Source organism: Nansenia antarctica (assembly GCF_963989245.1).
Source record: "Nansenia antarctica genome assembly, chromosome: 3".
Classification (NCBI taxonomy): Eukaryota; Metazoa; Chordata; class Actinopteri; order Argentiniformes; family Microstomatidae; genus Nansenia; species Nansenia antarctica.
Genome location: NC_137688.1, coordinates 32912359 through 32935333, shown reverse-complemented (window position 1 = coordinate 32935333; position 22975 = coordinate 32912359). Strand labels below are relative to the sequence as shown.

The 22975-nt window shown below is 46.7% G+C and overlaps 1 protein-coding gene across 1 annotated transcript; it reads right to left on the bottom strand.

Moving 5' to 3' along the window:
- Positions 1-7079: 7079 nt before the first annotated feature.
- Positions 7080-20958, bottom strand: LOC308153345 (lipid scramblase CLPTM1L-like). The gene is made up of 17 exons (XM_080526449.1): positions 20533-20958; positions 19307-19401; positions 16754-16973; positions 16396-16553; positions 15983-16061; positions 15623-15740; positions 15041-15135; positions 14420-14504; positions 12948-13051; positions 11170-11235; positions 10745-10795; positions 10068-10150; positions 9820-9854; positions 9128-9183; positions 7834-7878; positions 7584-7699; positions 7080-7258 (listed from the first exon to the last, which is right to left on the bottom strand). The coding sequence occupies exons 1-17, from the start codon at positions 20698-20700 to the stop codon at positions 7165-7167; spliced, it is 1668 nt and encodes a 555-aa protein (XP_080382575.1). The 5' UTR covers positions 20701-20958; the 3' UTR covers positions 7080-7164.
- Between the last annotated feature and the right edge of the window lie 2017 nt (positions 20959-22975).

Below are 22975 nucleotides of genomic sequence, written 5' to 3'. Positions count from 1 at the left end.
CAACTAGTGGTCTTTGTGTGTAAGTAGCAGCTTTTCATTCAAAATACTACGGTCATTTGACCCTCTAGGGGGCGCTAAGAGTAGGTGAAATAGGCACGGCTGTTCTTAAAGGTATGTGACACGGGTAAGTGACAGCAGCAGGTAGGCAAGGTGAAACTCCTTGATACCATCAGTTTTGTGTTTGTGACGGTGACACGTGTTGTGTTTGTGACAGGGTGACACGTGTTGTGTTTGTGCTTCAACGTTGTTTGTGTTTCAATGCTTAGTCCCAAGCCCAGCGATGCGATGTATCTGAAACTGGTGGAACAAGGCCATAAGCAGTGAATGTGAATCAAGACAGACACTGAAACCTGATATAATATATATATATATATATATATATATATATATATATATACTGTATGTCACTTTTTTCTTAAAAAACAAAACAATTATATGTCTGGCTCTTAATGCAGTTTGCCAGTATTGTTGTGATAAACAACGATTGTAAGTCGCTTTGGATAAAGGGGTCTCCCCTGCCCCCTACACCAGCATCCAACAGCCATCTTCATAAACACACACGTAAATACAGCAACTAAGATGAACAATAATATAATAATAACAATAAATAACAATACAAACATCAGCAAAGACAAACACATACAGAACACTAGATTTATTTATTTTTAAATCCAACTTTCATTCACTATCAAAGATCTATAGAGCAGACTTGTTCGTCTATCTATCTATCGATCTATCTATCTAGAGATTTGGTGAGGCTGCATTCTCATTTTATGCACCCAAATTGTGGATTGCACTGCCAGTTTACATTAGAGATGCAACCTCAGCAAATATGTTCAAGTCAAGAGTAAAAACCTGTCTTTTTAATATTGCCTTTAAATGACTAAGTAATTAAATTATGATTATATAATGATTGGAGCATTTTGAGCTGCAACGTTTGCAGGAAAAGTGCTATACAAATAAAAAGTTGTTATTATCTATCTATCTATCTATCTGTCTGTCTGACTGACTGGTCCTGTCTGTCTGTCTGTCTGTCTAGTGTGTCTAGTGTGTCCAGTGTGTCCAGTGTCCTCAGACAGACAGGACCAGTCAGACAAACAGACAGACAGGAGCAGTCAGACAGACAGGACCAGTCAGTCAGTCAGACAGACAGGACCAGTCAGACAGACAGACAGGACCAGTCAGTCAGACAGACAGGACCAGTCAGTCAGACAGACAGGGCCAGCCCAGCCAGGCCCAGAGGGAGGGACAGCACCAGGAGGCGGAGTCCCGTGGCGGGGGAGCCGTTGCAGAGGTCCGTCATGCAGCAGCTCACCTGGGTCCCTCCGATCAGCACGTTGACGTTGGCGGAGGTGGCGGCGGTGCACGCTGCACTGGTGGAGCACTGCTTAGACACGCTGCTGACCCCCACTAGAGAGACAGACAGGCAGGCAGACAGACAGGCAGGCAGACAGACAGACAGACAGGCAGGCAGACAGACAGACAGACAGGCAGGCAGACACGCAGACAGGAAGACAGGCAGGCAGGCAGACAGACAGGCAGACAGGAAGACAGACAGGCAGGCAGGACAGGCAGACAGACAGGCAGGAAGACAAAAAGGCAGGCAGACAGACAGGCAGGAAGACAAAAAGGCAGGCAGGCAGGCAGGCAGGCAGAGAGACAGACAGGCAGGGAGACCGACAGGCAGAGAGACCGACAGGCAGAGAGACAGACAGGCAGAGAGACAGACAGGCAGAGAGACAGACGGGCAGAGAGACAGACGGGCAGAGAGACAGACGGGCAGAGAGACAGACAGACAGACAAAGATAGTCAAAGACAGACAGACAGATAGACAAAGATAGTCAGAGACAGACAGACAGACAGACAGACAGACACAGACACGTTAGCTTCAGTACACAGGCCCAGTCCTAAAACAATCCCTAGCTCCTACTCCCTGGACACTACATTCCTCAATAGAGACGTTTAGATCTGACCAGACAGTAGTCCTACTCTATAGTGGAGGTCTGTTGTCTTACAGAGGGGGGTGGAGGTAGTCCAACTCCATAGTGGAGGTCTGTTGTCTTACAGGGGGGGGTGGAGGTAGTCCAACTCCATAGTGGAGGTCTGCTGTCTAGAGGGGGGTGGAGGTAGTCCTACTCTATAGGGGAGGATGTTGTCTAGAGGGGGGTGGAGGTAGTCCTACTCTATAGTGGAGGTCTGTTGTCTTACAGAGGGGGGTGGAGGTAGTCCAACTCCATAGTGGAGGTCTGCTGTCTAGAGGGGGGTGGAGGTAGTCCTACTCTATAGTGGAGGATGTTGTCTTACAGAGGGGGGTGGAGGTAGTCCTATAGTGGAGGTCTGTTGTCTAGAGGGGGGTGGAGGTAGTCCTACTCTATAGTGGAGGTCTGTTGTCTTACAGAGGGGGGTGGAGGTAGTCCTACTCTATAGGGGAGGATGTTGTCTAGAGGGGGGTGGAGGTAGTCCTACTCTATAGGGGAGGATGTTGTCTAGAGGGGGGTGGAGGGAGTGGAGGTAGTCCTACTCTATAGTGGAGGATGTTGTCTTACAGAGGGTGGTGGTGGTGGTCATGCAGGTGTCGGCTGGTGAGGTGCAGTTCTGTGTCTGAGCGTTACACAGAGCGTAGCTGTTGGTCAGGCTGCAGGAGTAACACTGGAGGGCCTCCACTTGAACCAGAACATGGAACCGGAACACAGAACACGGAACAGAGAACCAGACCACAGAACACAGACAGAAGGACAGAAGACGTCAGAGGTATGACGACAACTATGTTGGTATAAAAGTCACACTACACACTTTGGCTGTTTGTTATATTTCCAGATTTCTTAGCATCATAGCATCCGCACACACACGCGCACGCACGCACACATGCAATCTGACAAGACATCAAAGGCCACATGATTTGAATTCTACATGATGTAACATTACTTTAAGTTTAAATGCAGGAAAGTGCACTTAACCAGGACACATTTACCAGATGTAAGAAACATTGATCAGGTGAAAACATACACGTAAGATAAAAACATACACATAAAATAAAAACATACACGTAAGATAAAAACATACACGTAAGATGAAAACATACACATAAAATAAGGGAAAACATTCATAATGAATAAAGAGGAAAAACAAATACAAATTAAAAATTAAAAATCTGGAAAATAATTAGGTAAAAAATAGTTAGGACGACTGGTAAGTTTTTGTTTTACAAAAATTGATAGTGAACCTCCAACAGTTCTACGTTCTTGTGTATTGTATGCTCTTTCGTATGTTTCTTAGTGTATTGTTTTCGTATGTTCTTGTTTTTTGTTGTTCTTGTCTACCAACGAGGACCACATTGGAAACAAATGTTTCAGTACACTTTTACGTGCCATCCTCCGGGATGTACAGTACATTTGAACCCAAATAAAAATCAATCAATCAATCAATCCGTTTACCTTTAAGGCTCCCACAGGCCACAACCATCAGCAGCATCAGAGTGGTCTTCATGACTGACCGGGGGGGGGGGGCTCGTCTGAAGCTCTCCACTGCTCTGACACGCTGCCTCTTCTCCCGAATCTCTTCTGCTCTAACATGCTTCTGCAGAGGTTTATATCAGGGGAGGCTGGGGGGAGGTAGACATCGGACGACGGGCTCATTGCAACGCACGGAACGGAATGAGGAACGGTATCAACCACGCGCTCCAAAGACAGAACCTATGTGTGTTGCTCATTCCGTTCCATGTTTTACGTTGAGCCGGTCCTCCAATGTCTACCTCCACCAGACACAGTAGTCAGGCTGTAGCCAGGCGAGTCCAAGGTTGTCTAGGCATCGTTTCCAAGCAGAACTCAAAACAATATCCTGATCCTTTGTGGCATGGTACAAACTGTGTGATATCCAATATCAGGGCTTCCTTGTTGTGTGTGTGTGTCTGTGTGAGAGAAACAATCAGCGTTAACAATGGTTGTGTTTGGGCAAAGCTTTACCCTTCATCTCTAAGGTTACCCTGGTTTCCCTACCCGACAGTGAGACACTAACCTGAAACACAACAGAAACCAGACTGGGTCGGTATCACCTACAGACTGGGTCGGTATCACCTACAGACTGGGTCGTATCACCTACAGACTGGGTCGTATCACCTTCAGACTGGGTCGGTATCACCTACAGACTGGGTCGTATCACCTACAGACTGGGTCGTATCACCTACAGACTGGGTCGGTATCACCTACAGACTGGGTCGGTATCACCTTCAGACTGTACTTCACATGCATCCCCTTGGTAGCAGAAAACAAACACAGATGTCTTCTCTACGCTACAGAGGATGAACTCCAGGACAACAGACGGTGTCTGGTTCTCTAGACTCGTCCCAGGACGGTGTACTAAATGGTAAATGGACTGACTTATATAGCGCCTTATTCCAAAGTGCTTTACAATGGCCTCTCATTCACACACACCAATGGCAGCAAGCTACCATGGAAGGCACCGGCCCGCTCATTGGGAGCAATTTGGGGTTCAGTGTCTTGCCCAAGGACACCTCGACATGTGGACAGCTGGGGATTGAGCCGCTGAACCGCCAACCTTGCGATCATTAGACGCTGGGTCTACCTGCTGAGCCACAGCCGCCCCTGTCTGACATATTTTGGGGACCCCAGAGACCTATATTAACTTTTGGAAAAAGAGCATAATAGGTCTCCTTTAGACTAATGAACAAATGAAGGAATGAATACTTCAGGTCTGACCACAGCTCATCACCACAACAACAGAGACACTGCTGGGTGGGTTTCAGATCATTTTATTATTTCCCCATCTAAGAAAAAACAAACAAAAAAAGAAGGTAAAAAACCATTGCAAGACAAATGAATCTCAGGAAATATCGTCAACATCGGTCCCTTTAACACTTTCATGTTTATTTATACATCGTCTAAACCCCTGTTTCGCCCCGTAACTCTTTAAAACAATAAAATATCATCAAATTCTTCGAACAACAAACAAACAAAAATAAGTATATTAAACACCACACGTTAGCATTCAAAAAGCACGTCACATATCATATTACCACATTTGGCACCGTTGTATCATTCCAAGGCCTTCATAGTCTAATACTATACAGGGTAAATGTTCATGTAAAAAGCACAGCTCTTCTTTCGGTTCCCGCACCGACCCAGGCCGCGTTCATAATTAGCTCTAGAGTGTTAGAGTGCTGGAGCGTCCACGTGACTGCCTCTCATCCAGTCAAATGACTTGGTCCCTTTATGACGTCGAACCCAGTGTGCGCTCGGGCAGAATTTACGAACGCAGGCCCAGTAAAGTGTCAGCGCGCGGCGTAGCCGTGGTAACTGAAAACACAACGGGGGGTTTGGGGACAGTCTACCTGAAGCCCTCAGGTATGACGCGTGCCAAATTGTAAAGAAATCACTCAGTCATAGAGATGCTGTTATGCCGTCACAAGAAGTTTCTCTCTCTCTCATATATTTTTTAATCTGTTCCTGCGCTGTATTGTACAACACTTTGAGTTATCTTATGTATGAAAGATGCTATATAAATAAAGCTTCTTATTATTATATTATGCGAATGATAAATGATACATCTTACAATGTATCCTGTGACCGTATCATAAACCCATTATTTCGCTTGGCTCAAAGTAAAGTGTCACCAAGGGTTTATAGGAAGGTAATGACTGGAAGAGATCCACAGGTGAGGGCAGGTGAGGTTAGGGCAGATAGGACAGGTAGGTGAGGTTAGGACAGGTAGGTGAGGTTAGGACAGGTAGGTGAGGTTAGGACAGGTAGGTGAGGTTAGGACAGGTAGGTGAGGTTAGGACAGGTAGGAGAGGTTAGGACAGGTAGGTGAGGTTAGGACAGGTAGGTGAGGTTAGGACAGGTAGGAGAGGTTAGGACAGGCAGGTGAAGTGAGGGCAGGCAGACAGACAGACAGGTGAGGGCAGGCAGACAGACAGACAGATGAGGGCAGGCAGACAGACAGACAGGTGAGGGCAGGCAGACAGACAGACAGACAGGTGAGGGCAGGCAGGGAGACAGGCAGGTGAAGTGAGGGCAGGAAGACAGACAGGTCAGGTACTGTAAGAACAGCTTGGGTCAGGTAAGAACAGCTTGAGTCAGAGAAGCACACCAACAGGGACCAGGGTGAGACAGGGACCAGGAACCAGGGTGAGACAGGGACCAGGGGCTTGGGTGGCCAGGGCGCAGGGGCTTGGGTGAGACAGGGACCAGGGGCTTGGGTGAGACAGGGACCAGGGGCTTGGGTGAGACAGGGACCAGGGGCTTGGGTGAGACAGGGACCAGGGGCTTGGGTGGCCAGGACGTAGGGGAGGGCACCACAACCTGACTGTCCTTCCTCAGGGGTTTCTGGGGGAGCCAACTCCAACCTCCAATGGTAGAAGTTCAGTGTAGTCTAACAAGAGCCATGGGACATGGGCTTAGGGTTTTATTAAGGTAATACCGAAGTGTGGAAGATACTACCAGACTTTCCTTGTTTCTTGGGAAGCCAAAGAACTCAAACGCAGATGTCTGATAAGAGGTATGGGACATGGGCTTAGGGTTTAGGGCTTAGGGTTTATGGGTAGTATGGATGCCGAGGAACTCAAACCTGGTGTGAGAAAGCAGCAGCCTGGCAGGAGGCCGAGCTAAGCTGGGACGGGCTGAGAGCCGAGGCTGGGAGGCCAGACACTTTCGGAGGGAACGACTAGCCAACCACACCGTCCTCAGGAGGCGTTGGTTGTTCCTAGGTATTTGTGGGAGCCACCTCCAAGCCTGCGGTGGTCCAGGTGTTCAGACAGGTGTTCAGCCAGGTGTACAGTAGGTGTACAGTCAGTCAGGTGAACAGTGAGGTGAACAGTGAGGTGAACAGTCAGGTGAACAGTCAGGTGAACAGTCAGGTGTTCAGCCAGTCAGGTGTTCAGCCAGTCAGGTGTTCAGCCAGTCAGGTGTTCAGTCAGTCAGGTGAACAGTCAGGTGAACAGTCAGGTGTACAGTCAGTCAGGTGTTCAGTCAGTCAGGTGTACAGTCAGTCACAATAGGTAGTGACAACCCCCCCCCCCCTCCCCCCTCCCATCTCCCCAGCACATTCATGTGTAGTGTGGAGTCCAGTTGGTCCAGTTGGGTCTCCAAGACTGGCCCCTCAGACTGGACCAGATCGGACCAGACCGGACCAGACCAGAGGCGGCCATCTTTAATCCTCATGGGCTTTTCCTTTGGGTTTGTCGTCGTTCTCATCGTAGGACACTCCGTACTCGTTTACTCTGGTCTTGTCGACCGGATACAGCCTAGAGACAGAGACATTTACATTATTACTTTTTGATTTTTTTACATTTCAACCATTTATAGGGCTATTAGCAGACACTTTTATCCAAGGTGATTTACAATTAAGAGATTCCAGGGACAGTCTCCCTGGAGTAGCTGAGGGCTTACTTAAGAGCACACTAGTGGTGGTGTTCCAAGGTGGTCCAAAGCAGAGGTACGATTAGCCTACCCAACATAATACAACTGGGGACACTGGAAGTTGTAAGAGAGTGTGTGTGTGTGTGTGTGAGTGCATGTGCCTGTGCCTGTGTGTGCAAGTGTGTGTGTGTGTGTGTGTGTGTGTGTTACCATCTCTGGTACAGGTAGATGAGGAAGACCACGTCGTCTCTGAAGCAGGCGAGCCGGTGGGAGGTTGGCATGGTGATGACGAAAGCGAAGATGTCATCGATGAACGTGTTGAACGCCTGAGGAGGAGGAACAGGTGAACACACACTTTCATCAGCAACCTCGTCATCATCCTCTGAGAAAATGTATGTGATTAAAATGTGCGTTAAATTGGTGAAGTGTCCCTTAAATTGTGACATCATCCACTCCTCACCTTGTACATGAATGCCTTCCAGGGGAGATGGGCCACAGATTTGAACTGTGGAGATGAGAGAGAAAACGCCATCAATATCATTTATAAAGCTTGCGTACGCGCAAAATAAATTTTCCCGCAAATAAAGGTGACAATATTACAGCTAAGACAGGATACACTAGTGATGCAACTAGTAATAATAGATAGTTCAGTAATAAAGTGTCTGTGCGCTTAAAGTTTTCATAGTCCGTATACATGGGGATGGGGTGTACTTGGGGATGATAGTCAATTGTCTACAGTGGGCCTGTTCATGTTCTTCACTGTATGGATATTGCAATCATTGGACTTATCGGGAACGTTACCCTTATGAAGAGGTACATTACTGTGAAGTCAATGCGGACGGTGGTCAACCTTGCGCTACGTGCAATGAATAAGAATGTAAAAAGTAAATATATTTGCATGAATATCAATATGATATGTACAGTAAAGATAATGTATATAGTGTGATGCGTAGGCCTACAGGACAAGGACGAATAAGATATGTGCAGTGTGCACGTATCCTTTGTGTGCACTCCTTCATAATACGTGAGAGGCAATATTTCTTATGTCGGTGGAAATGGCATCCATTTCAAAGCGTTTCTCCTCTTTCATCCTTCTGCCAGCGGAGTCGCAGTTGCTAATTTCTCCAGTTTCTATGCGTACGCATGGGTGCCAGTGTGCTTAGAGGTGCGCACAGTTTCACATCAAGTTCCTTTTTTATAAATCCCAAATTTGTGGGAAAATGTACTGTACGGAATGAGGAACGCTATCAAACACTTGTGTCCTCCTCATCCGTTTTGATGTGCGACAGTAAGCCTGTATGTTTGACACCATTCCTTATCCCGTCACAATGAGCCCGTCCTCCGATTCCCTACCTCCACCAGCCTCCCCACCTCCCCCACCTCCACCAGCCTCCCCACCTCTACCAGACTCTACCTCCCCCAGCCTCCCTACCTCCACCAGCCTCCCTCTACCTCCACCAGCCTCCCTACCTCCCCCAGCCTCCCTCTACCTCCACCAGCCTCCCTCTACCTCCACCAGCCTCCCTCTACCTCCACCAGCCTCTCTACCTCCACCAGCCTTTCTACCTCCACCAGCCTCCCTACCTCCACCAGCCTCCCTACCTCCACCAGCCTCTCTACCTCCACCAGCCTCCCTACCTCCACCAGCCTCTCTACCTCCACCAGCCTCCCCACCTCCACCAGCCTCTACCTCCACCAGCCTCCCTACCTCCACCAGCCTCCCTACCACAACAGCTCGGTCCAATGTTACTGACCTTGTAGTTCACAAACAGCTGCGGCAGCATGAAGAGGAATCCAAACGCATACACTCCTGTCAGACAAGGAGACAGACCATCATCACCATCATCAACACACTCACAACAACACAACACACACTCCATGAACATCATCATCACCATCACAACAACACACACTCCAAGAACATCATCATCATCATCATCATCATCACACTCACAACAACACAACACACACTCCATGAACATCATCATCATCATCATCACAACAACACACACTCCAAGAACATCATCATCATCATCATCATCATCACACTCACAACAACACAACACACACTCCATGAACATCATCATCATCATCATCACAACAACACACACTCCATGAACATCATCATCATCATCACAACAGCACACACTCCAAGAACATCATCATCATCACACTCAACAACACAACACACACTCCATGATCATCATCATCATCATCATCATCATCATCACACTCACAACAACACAACACACACTCCATGAACATCATCATCATCATCATCATCATCATCACACTCACAACACAACACAACACACTCATCACTCTGGGGGTGAGATGAATACACACACACACACACACACATCACTCTGGAGGTAAGATGAACACACACACTCATCACTCTGGAGGTAAGATGAACACACACACACACACACACACACACACTCACCGTTGACTAGACTGTTGACCATCCAAGAGTACCAACTGCAAGAGAGAAGAAAGACCATTGAACACACACACACACACACACACACAATCCACGCACATACACCGAATACACACACACACACGCACACAATCCACGCACATACACCGAACACACACACACACACACACACCGAACACACACACACACACACTCACACACACACACTCACACACACACACACACACACACACACACGATGTGTATCGTACCTCTTGTATCTCAGATACACCAAGGCGTAGACGGCTCCACCGATACACAGCGGGTAGAGCAGATAGGACAGGTACTTCATAGCCTGGGGGAGAACAACACTGTCACTGTCGTCATGACAACAGCAGCACCTCCCCACTCACAGGGACAGGGACCACCTTTCACTGATGTTGGAGGAATTCATTGGTGGTTTTGAGTGACAAGGCAAAGGACCATCTATGGTTGAAAGCAGGGGAGGCTGGCGCAGGTAGAGATCAGAGGACGGGGCTCAGTGTAATGCAGGGAACGGAATGAGGAACGGTAGCAACGTGTGTGTGTGTGTGTGTGTGTGTGTGTGTGTGTGTGTGTGTGTGTGTGTGTGTGCGTGTGGGTGTGCATGCGTCGTGCATATTCATTGTGAGTGTATTGTGTGTGTGTGTGTGTGTGTGCATGCGTCGTGCATATTCATTGTGAGTGTATTCTGGGTGTGTGTGAGTGTATTCTGGGTGTGTGTGAGTGTATTCTGGGTGTGTGTGAGCGTATCCGGTGTGTGAGTGTGTGTGTGCGTATTCGGTCTGTGTGTGTGTGTGTTGGGGCTGCGTGTGTGTGGGTGTGTAAGAGCGTTCCTCATTGCGTCACACTGAGCCCCGGCCTCTGACCTCTACCTCCCCCTGGTGGCCCGGAGGGCAGCGTCTCTCACCAGGGTGTCGTACTCCTCAGTCCTCCGCTCTGATTCGTCCATCTTCCCAAACTGTGGAGAGAGACGACAACGCTCATGACATCACCATCATCATCATAGTCATCATCATAGTCATCATCATCATCATCGTCGTCGTCGTCATCATCACCATTATCATCATCATCATTATCACCATCATCATCATCGTCATCATCATCATCATCATAGTCATCATCGTCATCATCATCATCATCATCATCATCGTCATCGTCATCGTTATCATCATCAGTCAAGGGCTGTGTGAAAGGAGGATGACACACCAGGGGAGAGGGAGCAGTGCCCCCCGGCCCCCACAATTCCTCCTTTCACGCAGCTCTGACCTCTGACCCCCCCCACCGCCCCGCCCCCACCGCGTGCTTGTCATTCTTCTTCTCATGTTTACGTACCAGGAAAGTGGGCTTCAGGCCCTGCCAGAACACCTGGATCTTGAAGGCCTTCTTCACCTTCCACATCTGAGGAGGAGCAGAGTAACCACATCAGGAGAGGAGAGGAGAGGAGAGGAGGGGATGCATGGAACAGGATGAGGAACGGCATCAAATAAGTGTATAGGTCAGAGGTTCCCAAACTTTTTTTAACCAAGGCACCCCTGAAGCTTTCCCCCTTCTCCAAGGCACCCCAACTCTACGAAGATTTAAAAAATGCCTCGGAGCTTAAACTAAAAACAATACACAATGAATTGGTTTGAAAATGTGTGTTTATATATAATACATAAGTATTGCCCCAATGAATTTTAACAAGATAATAAAAGTCATAAATGAACTGTAATGGATGGGCAAGAATGCATAGGTCAGTCAAACTATCGCTAAATAAAATAAAATTGTGGCCCTCAAGGATTGTAAAATATGGGAGGAGACTCAGAGGGAATTCTTCACACAAATAAAATATCAAAGGCCTGTATAATCAATCAATGGAACAATGCTTTTTTGGGGGGCTTAAAATAATGCCTTAAAATGTAATTCTCATTTCAATGCTCATTCTGAGATTATTATTTCACATCTGAACCAAACGGGTAACTCACAACTATAATAATTTAACAATAATAATCATGACAGAATTGTAAAAATTGAGAGAAATACAAAACAAAGAAATATGTTGTGCGCATTAGTGGGACACATGCGCCTGCTTTTGGGAGCAGAGTCTCTTTATGCGGGGAGAGATAGTGGACAGCGCGACACGCAGGTCCTGTTCCACTGACAGTCGCGTGCGTGTCTTGTTCTTGACGTATGCTAGAGAAGAAAAAGCCAGCTCGCACAAGTAGGAGGTTGGGAAGGGTAAAAGCACCTTGATGGCACCTTAATCCACCACGATTCATCTTCCAATTGTTCTTTGTATGGCAAGTCGTGCTCACTGACAAAAGTGATCAGTTCATCTCGGAGCTCATAGACACGGGATAACACCTTGCCCCGCGACAGCCAGCGGACCTCTGTGTGTAATAAGAGCCCCTCATGCTCGGACCCCATCTCATTGCACAATGTGCTGAACAGCCGTGACTTCAGCGGGCGTGATTTTACATAATTAACCATTTTCACCGCTTGGTCCAAGACTTCAGTGAGGAGTAGTTAGTTAGTAACTAGTAGGCCTAGTTAGTAAATTAATGTCTTTCAAATCTGAGAAATATATCTTTTATTTGCTTATGAACTCCATTGCACATGTAATAAACAAACGTTTCTTAATGTATTATTATTATAATTTTATGATACTTTTTTATTTATTTTTTTACGAGCAGATTTGGCGGCACCCCCGGACAGGTGCCGCGACACCCACTTTGGGAACCTCTGGTATAGGTAACTATAGGTCTGTCCTACCTCCATCAGGGGGCCTATAGGTAACTATAGAGCTGCCCTACCTCCACCAGGGGGCCTATAGATAGCTATAGTGCTGTCCTACCTCCACCAGGAGGCCTATAGGTGACTATAGGGCTGTCCTACCTCCATCAGGGGGCCTATAGGTAACTATAGGGCTGTCCTACCTCCATAAGGAGGCCTATATGTAACTATAGAGCAGTCCTACCTCCATCAGGGGGCCTATAGGTAACTAAAGAGCAGTGCTACCTCCATCAGGGGGCCTATAGGTAACTATAGAGCAGTCCTACCGCCATCAGGGGGCCTATAGGTAACTATAGGGCTGTCCTACCTCCATCAGGGGGCCTATAGAGGTGTCCTACCTCGATCAGGGAGCCTATTCCAGCAGGTATGAGGACCAGGAGGCTGGTCTGCTCGTCAAACAGGTAGAGGAAGATCACGATGGTGCTGAAACACCTCCACAGCACTGCAGGGTCAACAACAAACAAACAAAGACGGGTCACAACAAAAACATTATGTTTTGTGAGAAATCAACCATCTGCAGCTCCGTAGGGGCGGCAGCTAGTCTAGAGGTTAGAGAGGCCGGCTAGCAATCGGAAGGTCGCTGGTTTGATCCCCGCCTCAGGAGGGAGCTGCTAGCACCCATGAGCAAGTCACTTAACCCCCAATTGCTCCAGGGGCGCCGACTATGGCTGACCTTGTGCCTAGAGTGAAAAATACCAAATTCCAACAATTGACTGACGAGTTGATTGCATGGCAAATAAAATCTTCTTCTTCTTCATACGCAAACAAAAGAACAGTGATATCGTTTCCAGAAGCAACAAATTCACAAAAGTACAACATCCTCACAGGCGGTTGTTTATTGATGATGGAATAAGACCTGCAGCGATACGAACGCTGATCACCGGTTGGCTGGGTGCCTAACTGCCCTTTGCTCGGCTCTGAGTGGATAAACCAACAGAAATGTTTTTGGTGCGATGACATCCCTAACCATGTGACTATCTGCCTCCGCGTTCTGAGTCTGACAGGCAGCGATGCGTGGGTGGATCCAGACCCTGCAGACCGCCGTGTGGGCGGGAGGGTTACAGGTCAGGGGATGTTGTTGTTTGGATGAAGGGGGGGGGGGGGGGGGGGCGGGTGGAGACAAAAGAAAAAACGTGCTAGGGGTCGGTTGAGGCGGTTGCTTTGTTTCAGCAACCCTTCTCGAGGCCTAGACATTTAATACATAAATAAATAAAGGTATATAAATAATCAATAAATACATGTTGGAAAGAAACCCTAGTCTAAGGGACTGCTACTTGTTCTGTTACAAAAGCATGACAACCCGATATAAAGTGTTAATCACTTTGGTATTAGTATAAGAATATATATATTCTTCCTTCTTCTAGCATTATGACTGCCAATGGCCCCTGGGCCGAGCATAGATTTGTTTTTCTTTGATGACTGATGGATAGATTCACATACTTATATGTACAAATATATCTATTGTAAATCGCTTTGGCTAAAGGCGTCTGCTAAATGACAAAAATGTAAATGTAAATATTACATTCAATCACACGATTCCTTTGCTAGTTTCATGTTAGTCATGTTACTCAGAAACAGGTGTGTAGGGGCTGTTTCTACAGCACATGTTTCTATGGCTGCGTTCGTAAATTCGCTCTGGAAATCTGATCAACAACCATGGAATTCCTCTCGTCCAATCAAATTACTTGGTCACTTTATGACATTGAACCCAGTGCGCGCTCCAGAGCTCTCAGAGCTAATTCACGAACGCACCCTATATTTGCAAGTTCGAGTCATGTGACCATGTGATCATGTGATCATGTGACCTCACCGGCTTTGCTGGACATTCCCACCATGCTCTTCTTCTGCTTCCAGAAGCTGATGTCGTTTTTGAACGCCAGGAAGTCAAACAGTATCTGCAAAGAAAACACGCTTTTTAACTCATTCAGTGCCAAGGGTGAATAAAGTCGCCCGATTGGTCAACATGTCTAGAGTGCCACGGGTGACATTATCCACCAAAAATGCATAAACAACGATGCTTCATTTTGTAGCCAATCAGAGTGTTGTTGCTAGGTAGATACCACATAAAACACTTGGAACACTCTAGATGGAATTCTTTGGCAGTTGGTGAAGTTAAAGCCCAATGCACACGGCGTGCGATTTTGTCGCACGGCAACATTCGATTCTCCATTCACACCCACTTCACTACGTGCGATGCGATATTGACTTAAGAGTCATTCAAATCAAAAATAATACAGTTGAGTCAATAACTCAACAGAGAGTGGCCGCTTTATGCATAGCTGTACTTACATTTCATGATGAAGTGCTCGTGTTGTAATGTTTGATTGAAATTTGATTGAAAGACACCCTGTTTCTGTGGTAACTCTGTGGTAAATCTCGTTTTTCTAATGGACGTTTTCTAATGGACGTCTAACGTTGCTGTGTCACTTACATGGAAGGCTGCGACAAAGAAGGTGAGAGCCAGGAAGTACAGGTTGGTGTCCACAAATATGCCCTTGATCTCATCTGCGTCTTTCTCTGTAAAGCCTGGAACCACCACACACACGCACGCACACACACACCATTTATTTTTAATGATTTTTCAATGCCTGGTATTATCCAACAAACTGCAGCAGAGGATAGTGTTCTCCATATGAATGGTGCCCCCTATGGACAGGTGTAGGAATGGTACACAGCATAGAGTTATGAACACTAGAGGGCGCCTACTCTATGTATCTCTATGGGACACAGCATAGTTATGAACACTAGAGGGCGCCTTCTCTATGCATCTCTATGGGACCACAGAGCTATAAACCATAGAGGACGCCTACTTTATGCATCTCTATGGGACCACAGAGCTATAAACCATAGAGGACGCCTACTCTATGCATCTCTATGGGACCACAGAGCTATAAACCATAGAGGACGCCTACTCTATGCATCTCTATGGGACCACAGAGTTATAAACCATAGAGGACGCCTACTCTATGCATCTCTATGGGACCACAGAGCTATAAACCATAGAGGGGCCCACCAAACTGCTGCAGGGAGTACACGGCGTCCTGCATGTGGATCCAGAAGCGCAGCTTCCCCAGGGAGATGGTGTCATAGGAGATGGTCAGAGGGAGCTCAGCACTGGTGCTGTTGATCTCCTGGTAGACGTGGACACACACACACACACACACACACACACAATCAAAAGTGTAGTTATTGCACATGACATATTGAACACTATAAACAGTCCTAACTCTATTCTATAACGAGCTGACAGGCGTGTGTGTGTGTGTGTGTGTGTGTGTGTGTGTGTGTGTGTGTGTGTGATTAACTGGGCCTCCACAGAGGAGGTGTGTGTGTGTGTGTGTGTATGTGATTAACTGGTATTCTGGTTCCGTACCACCAAGTCCTTCACTCTGTTGCTCAGCTCATCCACAAACAGCAGCGGCAGGTACACTGTCTTCTTACCACTCTGGAACCTGCAACACACACACACACACACACACACAAATCATTCATTCGAGATAAATGCTGGACGTACATTCCATGCGGTGTGTGTGTGTGAGTGTGGGTCATGTACATACACTCTGAGGAGTGTGTGTGTGAGTGCGGGCTGTGTACGTACACTCTGACGTGTGTGTGTGTGTGTACGTACACTCTGAGGTGTGTATGTGTGTGTGTGTACGTACACTCTGAGGTATGTGTGTGTGTGTGTATGTGTACGTACACTCTGAGGTGTGTGTGTGTGTGTGTGTACGTACACTCTGAGGTGTGTATGTGTGTGTGTGTGTGTGTGTGTGTGTGTGTACGTACACTCTGAGGTAGCGGTTGACGTCGCTGGGCAGGAACTCCTTGTGGAAGATGAAGGGTTCAGAGACGATGTTGAGGGTGAGGCGGGAGCGCCAGTGGGACACGGGTCTGTCAGCCCCGCCCCCGGCCCCGCCCGCTTGCTGACGCACCTGCTTCTGCTTCTGGGGCAACAACACCAACAACATCATCATCAACAACAACAACAACAACATCACATCATCATCAACGACGACAGGAGCAACAACGACAACAACATCATCATCAACAACATCATCATCAACAACAACAACGACGACGACAGCAGCAACAACGACAACAACAACAATATACAACAAAGAATACCCCCCCGGTGCGGCCTCACCTGTGACGATGGCGTTGGCGGCGGGGGGGGAGGGGCCTGGGTGTCTCCGGAGATGAGGCTGACCTCCGGGGGCTTGGGCACCATGAAGGTGGTGAGCTGGGCCACGAAGTGCACCTGCCGGGGGTCCCTCCAGGGGGTGGTCCCGGCCTGGTGGACAAACACCATGGCGTACAGCGTCCCGTTGTTACGTGTCTTCTTAGGCAGGGAGACGTTCACCATCCTGCAGAAGAGAAGAACAGAGGTGTTAATAATAATAACAATAATATATAATATAGGCCATTTAGCTGACGCTTTTATCCAAAGCGACTGACACTGCAGTGAGTGCATACATTTTCAGTACATATGATCCCAGCAGGAATTAAACCCACAACCTCTTGTCTTGTTAGCTTCAGAAGTCTTCCTTCTCCTAGCATTGTAGCTGCCAATGGCCCCTGGTTTTGGCATAGATTACTGTTGTTGTTTTTTTATGATGACTGATGATGGATAGCCGACTCACTTACTTAAACAAATGTGTTTGTCGTAAGATGCTGTAGATAAAAGCGTCTGCTAAATGCCAACAAATGTAAATGCAATGAATGCTAATAGACACTGTATTGCGTGTCATGGATGCTGTGGCATTGTGGTTAAACACTCAGTGAAGCAGCGGTTTACGGTTAGCAGTCTATTCAGTGGTTTACGGTTAGCAGTCTATTCAGTGGTTTACGGTTAGCAGTCTATTCAGTGGTTTACGGTTAGCAGTCTACTCAGCGGTTTAGGAAGTTTAGGTTTATCCAGGTTAGCAGGGGAAGGTCACAGCGCTCTCTGAGGCCGTCTGTGTTTACTCAGCGTCAATCATTTATGATATCTGACACCAGATATGAGCTGACGACCATGATGGTTGAGTGAAGTCCACAGACCGGAGAGCGTATTAACAGTGACTGATTGACAGTATAAAACATTCCATCACAGCTCCAATCAGAGAGTGAACGTTTCCAGATATGGGTAACTGTTGATATTGAACAACAACTCTTCTACTGAAAGCCCCTGTGTGACTAATTTCTGCCTAAACCCCCCCAGACCCCCCCCCAAACTAAAGTGCTTCTAACATTAGACACATGACGACCATGCAAAAGCAGGATGCCATTTGATGTTACCAAGGTAACACCTTCATGTTCTGTGTGTGTAGGAGCCAAATATAAGTGTTTGTTTATATTTAAAGAACAATAATTAGAATTTCAAGACTTCCCATATTTTTGGTCATAGCTCTGATTTACTGATTTTGATTGGCAGCCTGGCCACTGATTGGCCACACCCATAGTAATTGGGGTGTGGTGCAAACTAACAAGTGGGGAATGTTTGAGGAACAATGGAGTCCTAGCATGAGTTGAGACAAAACACAATTTTTTTAACCATCTCATCATTTAAGAATCTATTAGCTTATATTCTAAGCATCTAGTAATAATAATAATAATAATACATTTTATTTATAAAAGCACTTTACATAGGAAATCTCAGAGTGCTACAATTACAAACAGGAAGATAAAACAATAAACATTTTCAATTAAAAGGCTAAAAAAAGGCTCTATTAAAAAGGTGGGTTTTAAGGCCTCGTTTAAAAGAATCCACAGACTGTGGTGCCCTTAGGTGGTCAGGGAGAGCATTCCACAGCCTGGGAGCAGCCGAGCAGAAGGCCCGATCTCCCATGGTGCGGAGCTTGATCCTGGGGGTCTTGAGGAGGTTGGTGGCAGTAGAACGGAGGGTGCGTGAGGAGGTCTGAGGGGTATGGAGGAGTTCCTTGAGGTAGGGGGGGGCAGTTCCATGGATGCACTGGTGGTGGTGGGTGAGGAGGGAGACCTTGAATTCGATTCTGAGGGAGACGGGGAGCCAGTGAAGTGATTTGAGGATGGGGGTGATGTGATCATATTTGCGCACCCTCATCAGGATCCTAGCAGCGCTGTTCTGGATGTATTGAAGTTTCTGGAGGCAGCTGCTAGGAATCCCGATGAGGAGTGTGTTACAGTAGTCCAGTCTGGAGGAGACAAAGGCGTGGATGAGCTTCTCTGCATCTGCCAGAGTGAGTGCGGGACGGAGTTTGGTGATGTTCCTTAGGTGAAAAAAAGCTGTCTTGGATATGTGTTTGATGTGGGTCTCGTAGGTGAGGTGAGGGTCCATTTTGACGCCCAGGTTGGTAACAGATGAGGAGAGGGGAATGTTCTGGCCAGAGAAGGTGATGCTAGTATCATCTTACATACTATTTTCTCTCTTTCACACACACAAACAAACACACACTTGACATTGTTTGTTTATTGCGCTGGCCTACAACGTTTTGGGAGGATATTTGAGTTTATTATCTTCAAACAATGAACATCCGCATGGTGCCTGGATCTACAACAAAGGTGAGTTAAAACAACTCTTCTATTGCTGGGGCAGTTTTGAAATGGAATAGCCGTTGAATGGATATGCTCAGATCATAGTTCAGAATGACATGACTACACTTGACAAGGAGAGAAAGTGTAATGAATTACCAAATTAATTATCAAAAGTAAATGCATCAATACATACTACAACTCCTACCTTTCAAACTTGGTGTGAAGGTCAAAGTCCTCCTCTTTCAGGATGAGGGTGTGTCCTCCATCTGCATTGGGTCGCAAGGCGGTGTAGATACTCAGCTGAGAAGAAAGGAGAGGAATTACACATAAAAACATCTTCTGAGACATCTTCTGCCCCTCAGCATTACGTCTCCTAAAGACACCCGCTTTCCCCTCTACTGTGTCCCTAAAAACTTATATTGACCCCCTTGTACTGTTTCTCTGTTTCTCCAGTGTAAAAAAAACAAACAAAAAACAACAACAACAACTAGGTTTTAGAAGAAGGTGATAGGAGAAGGGTTTTCCTTCTGAGCTAGATTACTCTTCCTGCTACGAATGGTGGACTGATGATTCACATGCTTAGTATTCAAATGTATTGATTGTAAGTCGCTTTGGAATAAGGTAAAATGTATAAAAACCAACACACGCAGACAGGGATGGAGAAAGGCCAAGGCTAGTCTTTTTCAAAACTGGCTAGTGAAACCACTGACCAAGCAGCCCTTTGGGTCAGTGCGATTTGTGTTCCAATTGCAAAAGAACAGCTATGTCGCTGCTGTGCATTTATAAGAATCCACGCACCCCCCGCCCCGAGTCGTTCCCCCAAAGTATATTTCATTTCTGCGGGAATCACTGCATCCTATCCTTCCATCCTTCCATTCCATCCATCCTTAAATCCTTCCATCCCACCCTTCCATCCCACCCTTCCATCCCACCCTTCCATTCCACCCTTCCATTCCACCCTTCCATCCATCCTTAAATCCTCCCATCCCACTCTTCCATCCCACCGTTCCATCCCACCCTTCCATCCCACCCTTCCATTCCACCCTTCCATCCATCCTTAAATCCTTCCATCCCACCCTTCCATCCCACCCTTCCATTCCATCCCATCCTTCCATTCCATCCGTCTATCCCATCCTTACATCCCATCCCTGCACAAACCACTTTGACAACAGATTTCAACATATCTGTTCGCAATTGCCAAGCAAGATTAGCCGGATCGTCCAAACTCACTGCACTCGCAACGGAGTGGGATGATAATCCTAATTGTATAATATGATATGGATAATCCTAATGATATAATATGATATGGGATGATGATAATCCTAATCCAGCTGTGGTGGATTGAACCTGGCCTCCCAGCTGACAGCTGGACTGCAGCAGCAGCAGGACCAGGAGGGTCCTAGTGGAGCAGGTGGAGGTCAGTGTACCGACCTGCAGCCGTGGTCTCTGGGCCAGGTAGGGGTGGATGCAGCTCTCTCCTGGGGGCTCATCATCGCAGGGTTTGGTGTAGACGATGCCGAACATGACCCAGCAGGTGTGCAGCACGTACACGACGAACACCCCCACGACCAGCGTCGTGAATGAGGTCTTCTGAAACATGACTCGCGAATACGACACTATGACTCTATCTAGAGAAGGTCTAGACGACAGGAGCGGAGCCGAGAGGGAGTGTTGTGTTGTGTAGACCCTAGGTAGTAGATGAGATGGGATGTCTCATTGCATTGCACAGCCTGGTCGCGTTCATAGCTTAACTATCACCGATTTCGCCTCCACATCTTTGACTTTTTAATCAAATGCAAGACTGAGACTAACGTCCCTTAGAAAACACCTTATCCCGCAAATCCTGCCTGTCGCTCTGATCGCCACCATTACAATAAGCCTGTGTATGAGAAGTGATAAAAGCATGTATGAGAAGAACCCGCTTCCGTGGTTTACTTCCTGGTTAGAACCTCCGGAGAAACTGGCCGCGTTCGTAAACTCGCTCTGGAATCTGATCAGCACTCATGGAAAGCCTCTAGTCCAATCAAATTACTTGGTCGCTTTGTGACGTTGAACCCACTGTGCGCTCCGGCGCTCTCGGGGCAAGTTTACGAACGCAGCCACTGTCAGATCAACCGCGACTGCGCGTCAGGATTGCCAGATGGGATTGCCAATTTCCAGCCTAACCAGTCTAAAAACCGCCAAATCCACCAAAAACCATCCCAAAACCGATATTGTCAGAAAACCGCTAATTACTATTGGGCAGGTGCCTGTATGTCTGTTGCCAATGATGTTTGTGAAATGAAACCTACACATTGTATGCAGCTCCTAGGGTGTGTGTTTTAACTTTCACGCATTTTGTAACTTTCAGGCAATTACATTTTGATACCGCCTAAATGCTATTTATCCAGCCCAACCGCCCAGTGTGATCAAAAGTAGGGCATTCGGCGTGAACACAACCCATCTGGCAACCCTGGCTGCGCGAACCGTGAACAAATAAGTACACAACAATACTCGTGTTGGCCGCTAGATGTCACCCAAGCTCCACGGCAGTAGCGGCAGCAGCAGACAACTCGAGAAGCCATCATAAAAATATTTCTCGATTGCCTAGCACTAGAACAGCCATGGGTGTGAGTAATTTAAAAATATATATATATCTTTGCACTCGATAAAATTTCAGGAACCTCCTTTCATGACTTTTCCTAGATAATAATATCCTTTATTTGTATGGCACTTTTCCTACAAACGTCATACCACGTTCTACCACCCAGTATCCTGACATTTATAAAATCACATCAGGATAAGCCAGTATGAAGCTATTTTGCAGTTTTTGTGTGTAGGAGGATGCAGGCTAATTTACAAGACGGCCAACTAGTGGTCTTTGTGTGTAAATAGCAGCTTCCCATTCTAAAGACTATGGTCTTACATGTGACCCCCCTAGTGCTAGTCACCCACCGTCTGCCTTTATTCCACATCCCTATGTGTTGAATGAATAGAAAACAGAAATGAGTGGAAAAACAACAACAACAACAACAACAAAAACAAGATGGCAGGAGGCCATCTGAGTCCAACCCTCTGTCTGGAGGATATGAGTCATCCCCGTTCACGGCGGCGGTGCCAAGGCCTGATAAGGATGTTCAATATCCTTGGGTTTACTGCACAGGAGGTTGGCGCGGTGCCTCGGGAAGTAGAGAGGAAGCCAGAGAGTTCAGGCTAGCTGAGGACCTTTCTGTAGATGCTAAGTGGGATCCTTAATAATCCTGTAGCCATTAACATTTAGATTTTAGTCGTTTAGCAGACGCTTTCATCCAAACTCCGACTTACAATAAGTACATTTGTCTAACTTAAGTGAATCAACTGTACATCCGTTATCGTAAGTGAAACCTTTGATAAGAACCAGTGGCATCGGCAGCCACAATGCTAGAGAAAGGAAGAAAACGTTTTGTTTGTGTTATTCCAAGTTCTGGTAACCATAACCTTAACCTAACCTTAACCCTTACCTAACCTTAACCCTTACCTAACCACATCGGCAGTTCTACATTGGGGCACGGGGGGGCAGTTGCTGTTTTTTGCAAAAAAAATATTTTTCTGATGGTTCCCCTAACAAAACATTTAAAATAATTTGCACAGTAAAATGCACCCCCCTTAGTGAACGTTAAAGGGTACAACAGCTAATTTACGTATGTCAACCATGTCTCTATTCTCGATAATTTCAGTAATAATTGTACCAAATTGGGGCCAGTAACACTAACTTTTAACACTAACAAGTTAAAACAGTTCATGTCTGGAATGATGATGGCATTGAAACCCTAAAAGGCTGCTTTTCCTGTACCGACTGGGACCTCACTATTACAGATTATATAAAGTTTTGCAGAGATAACGTGTTACCCCTGAA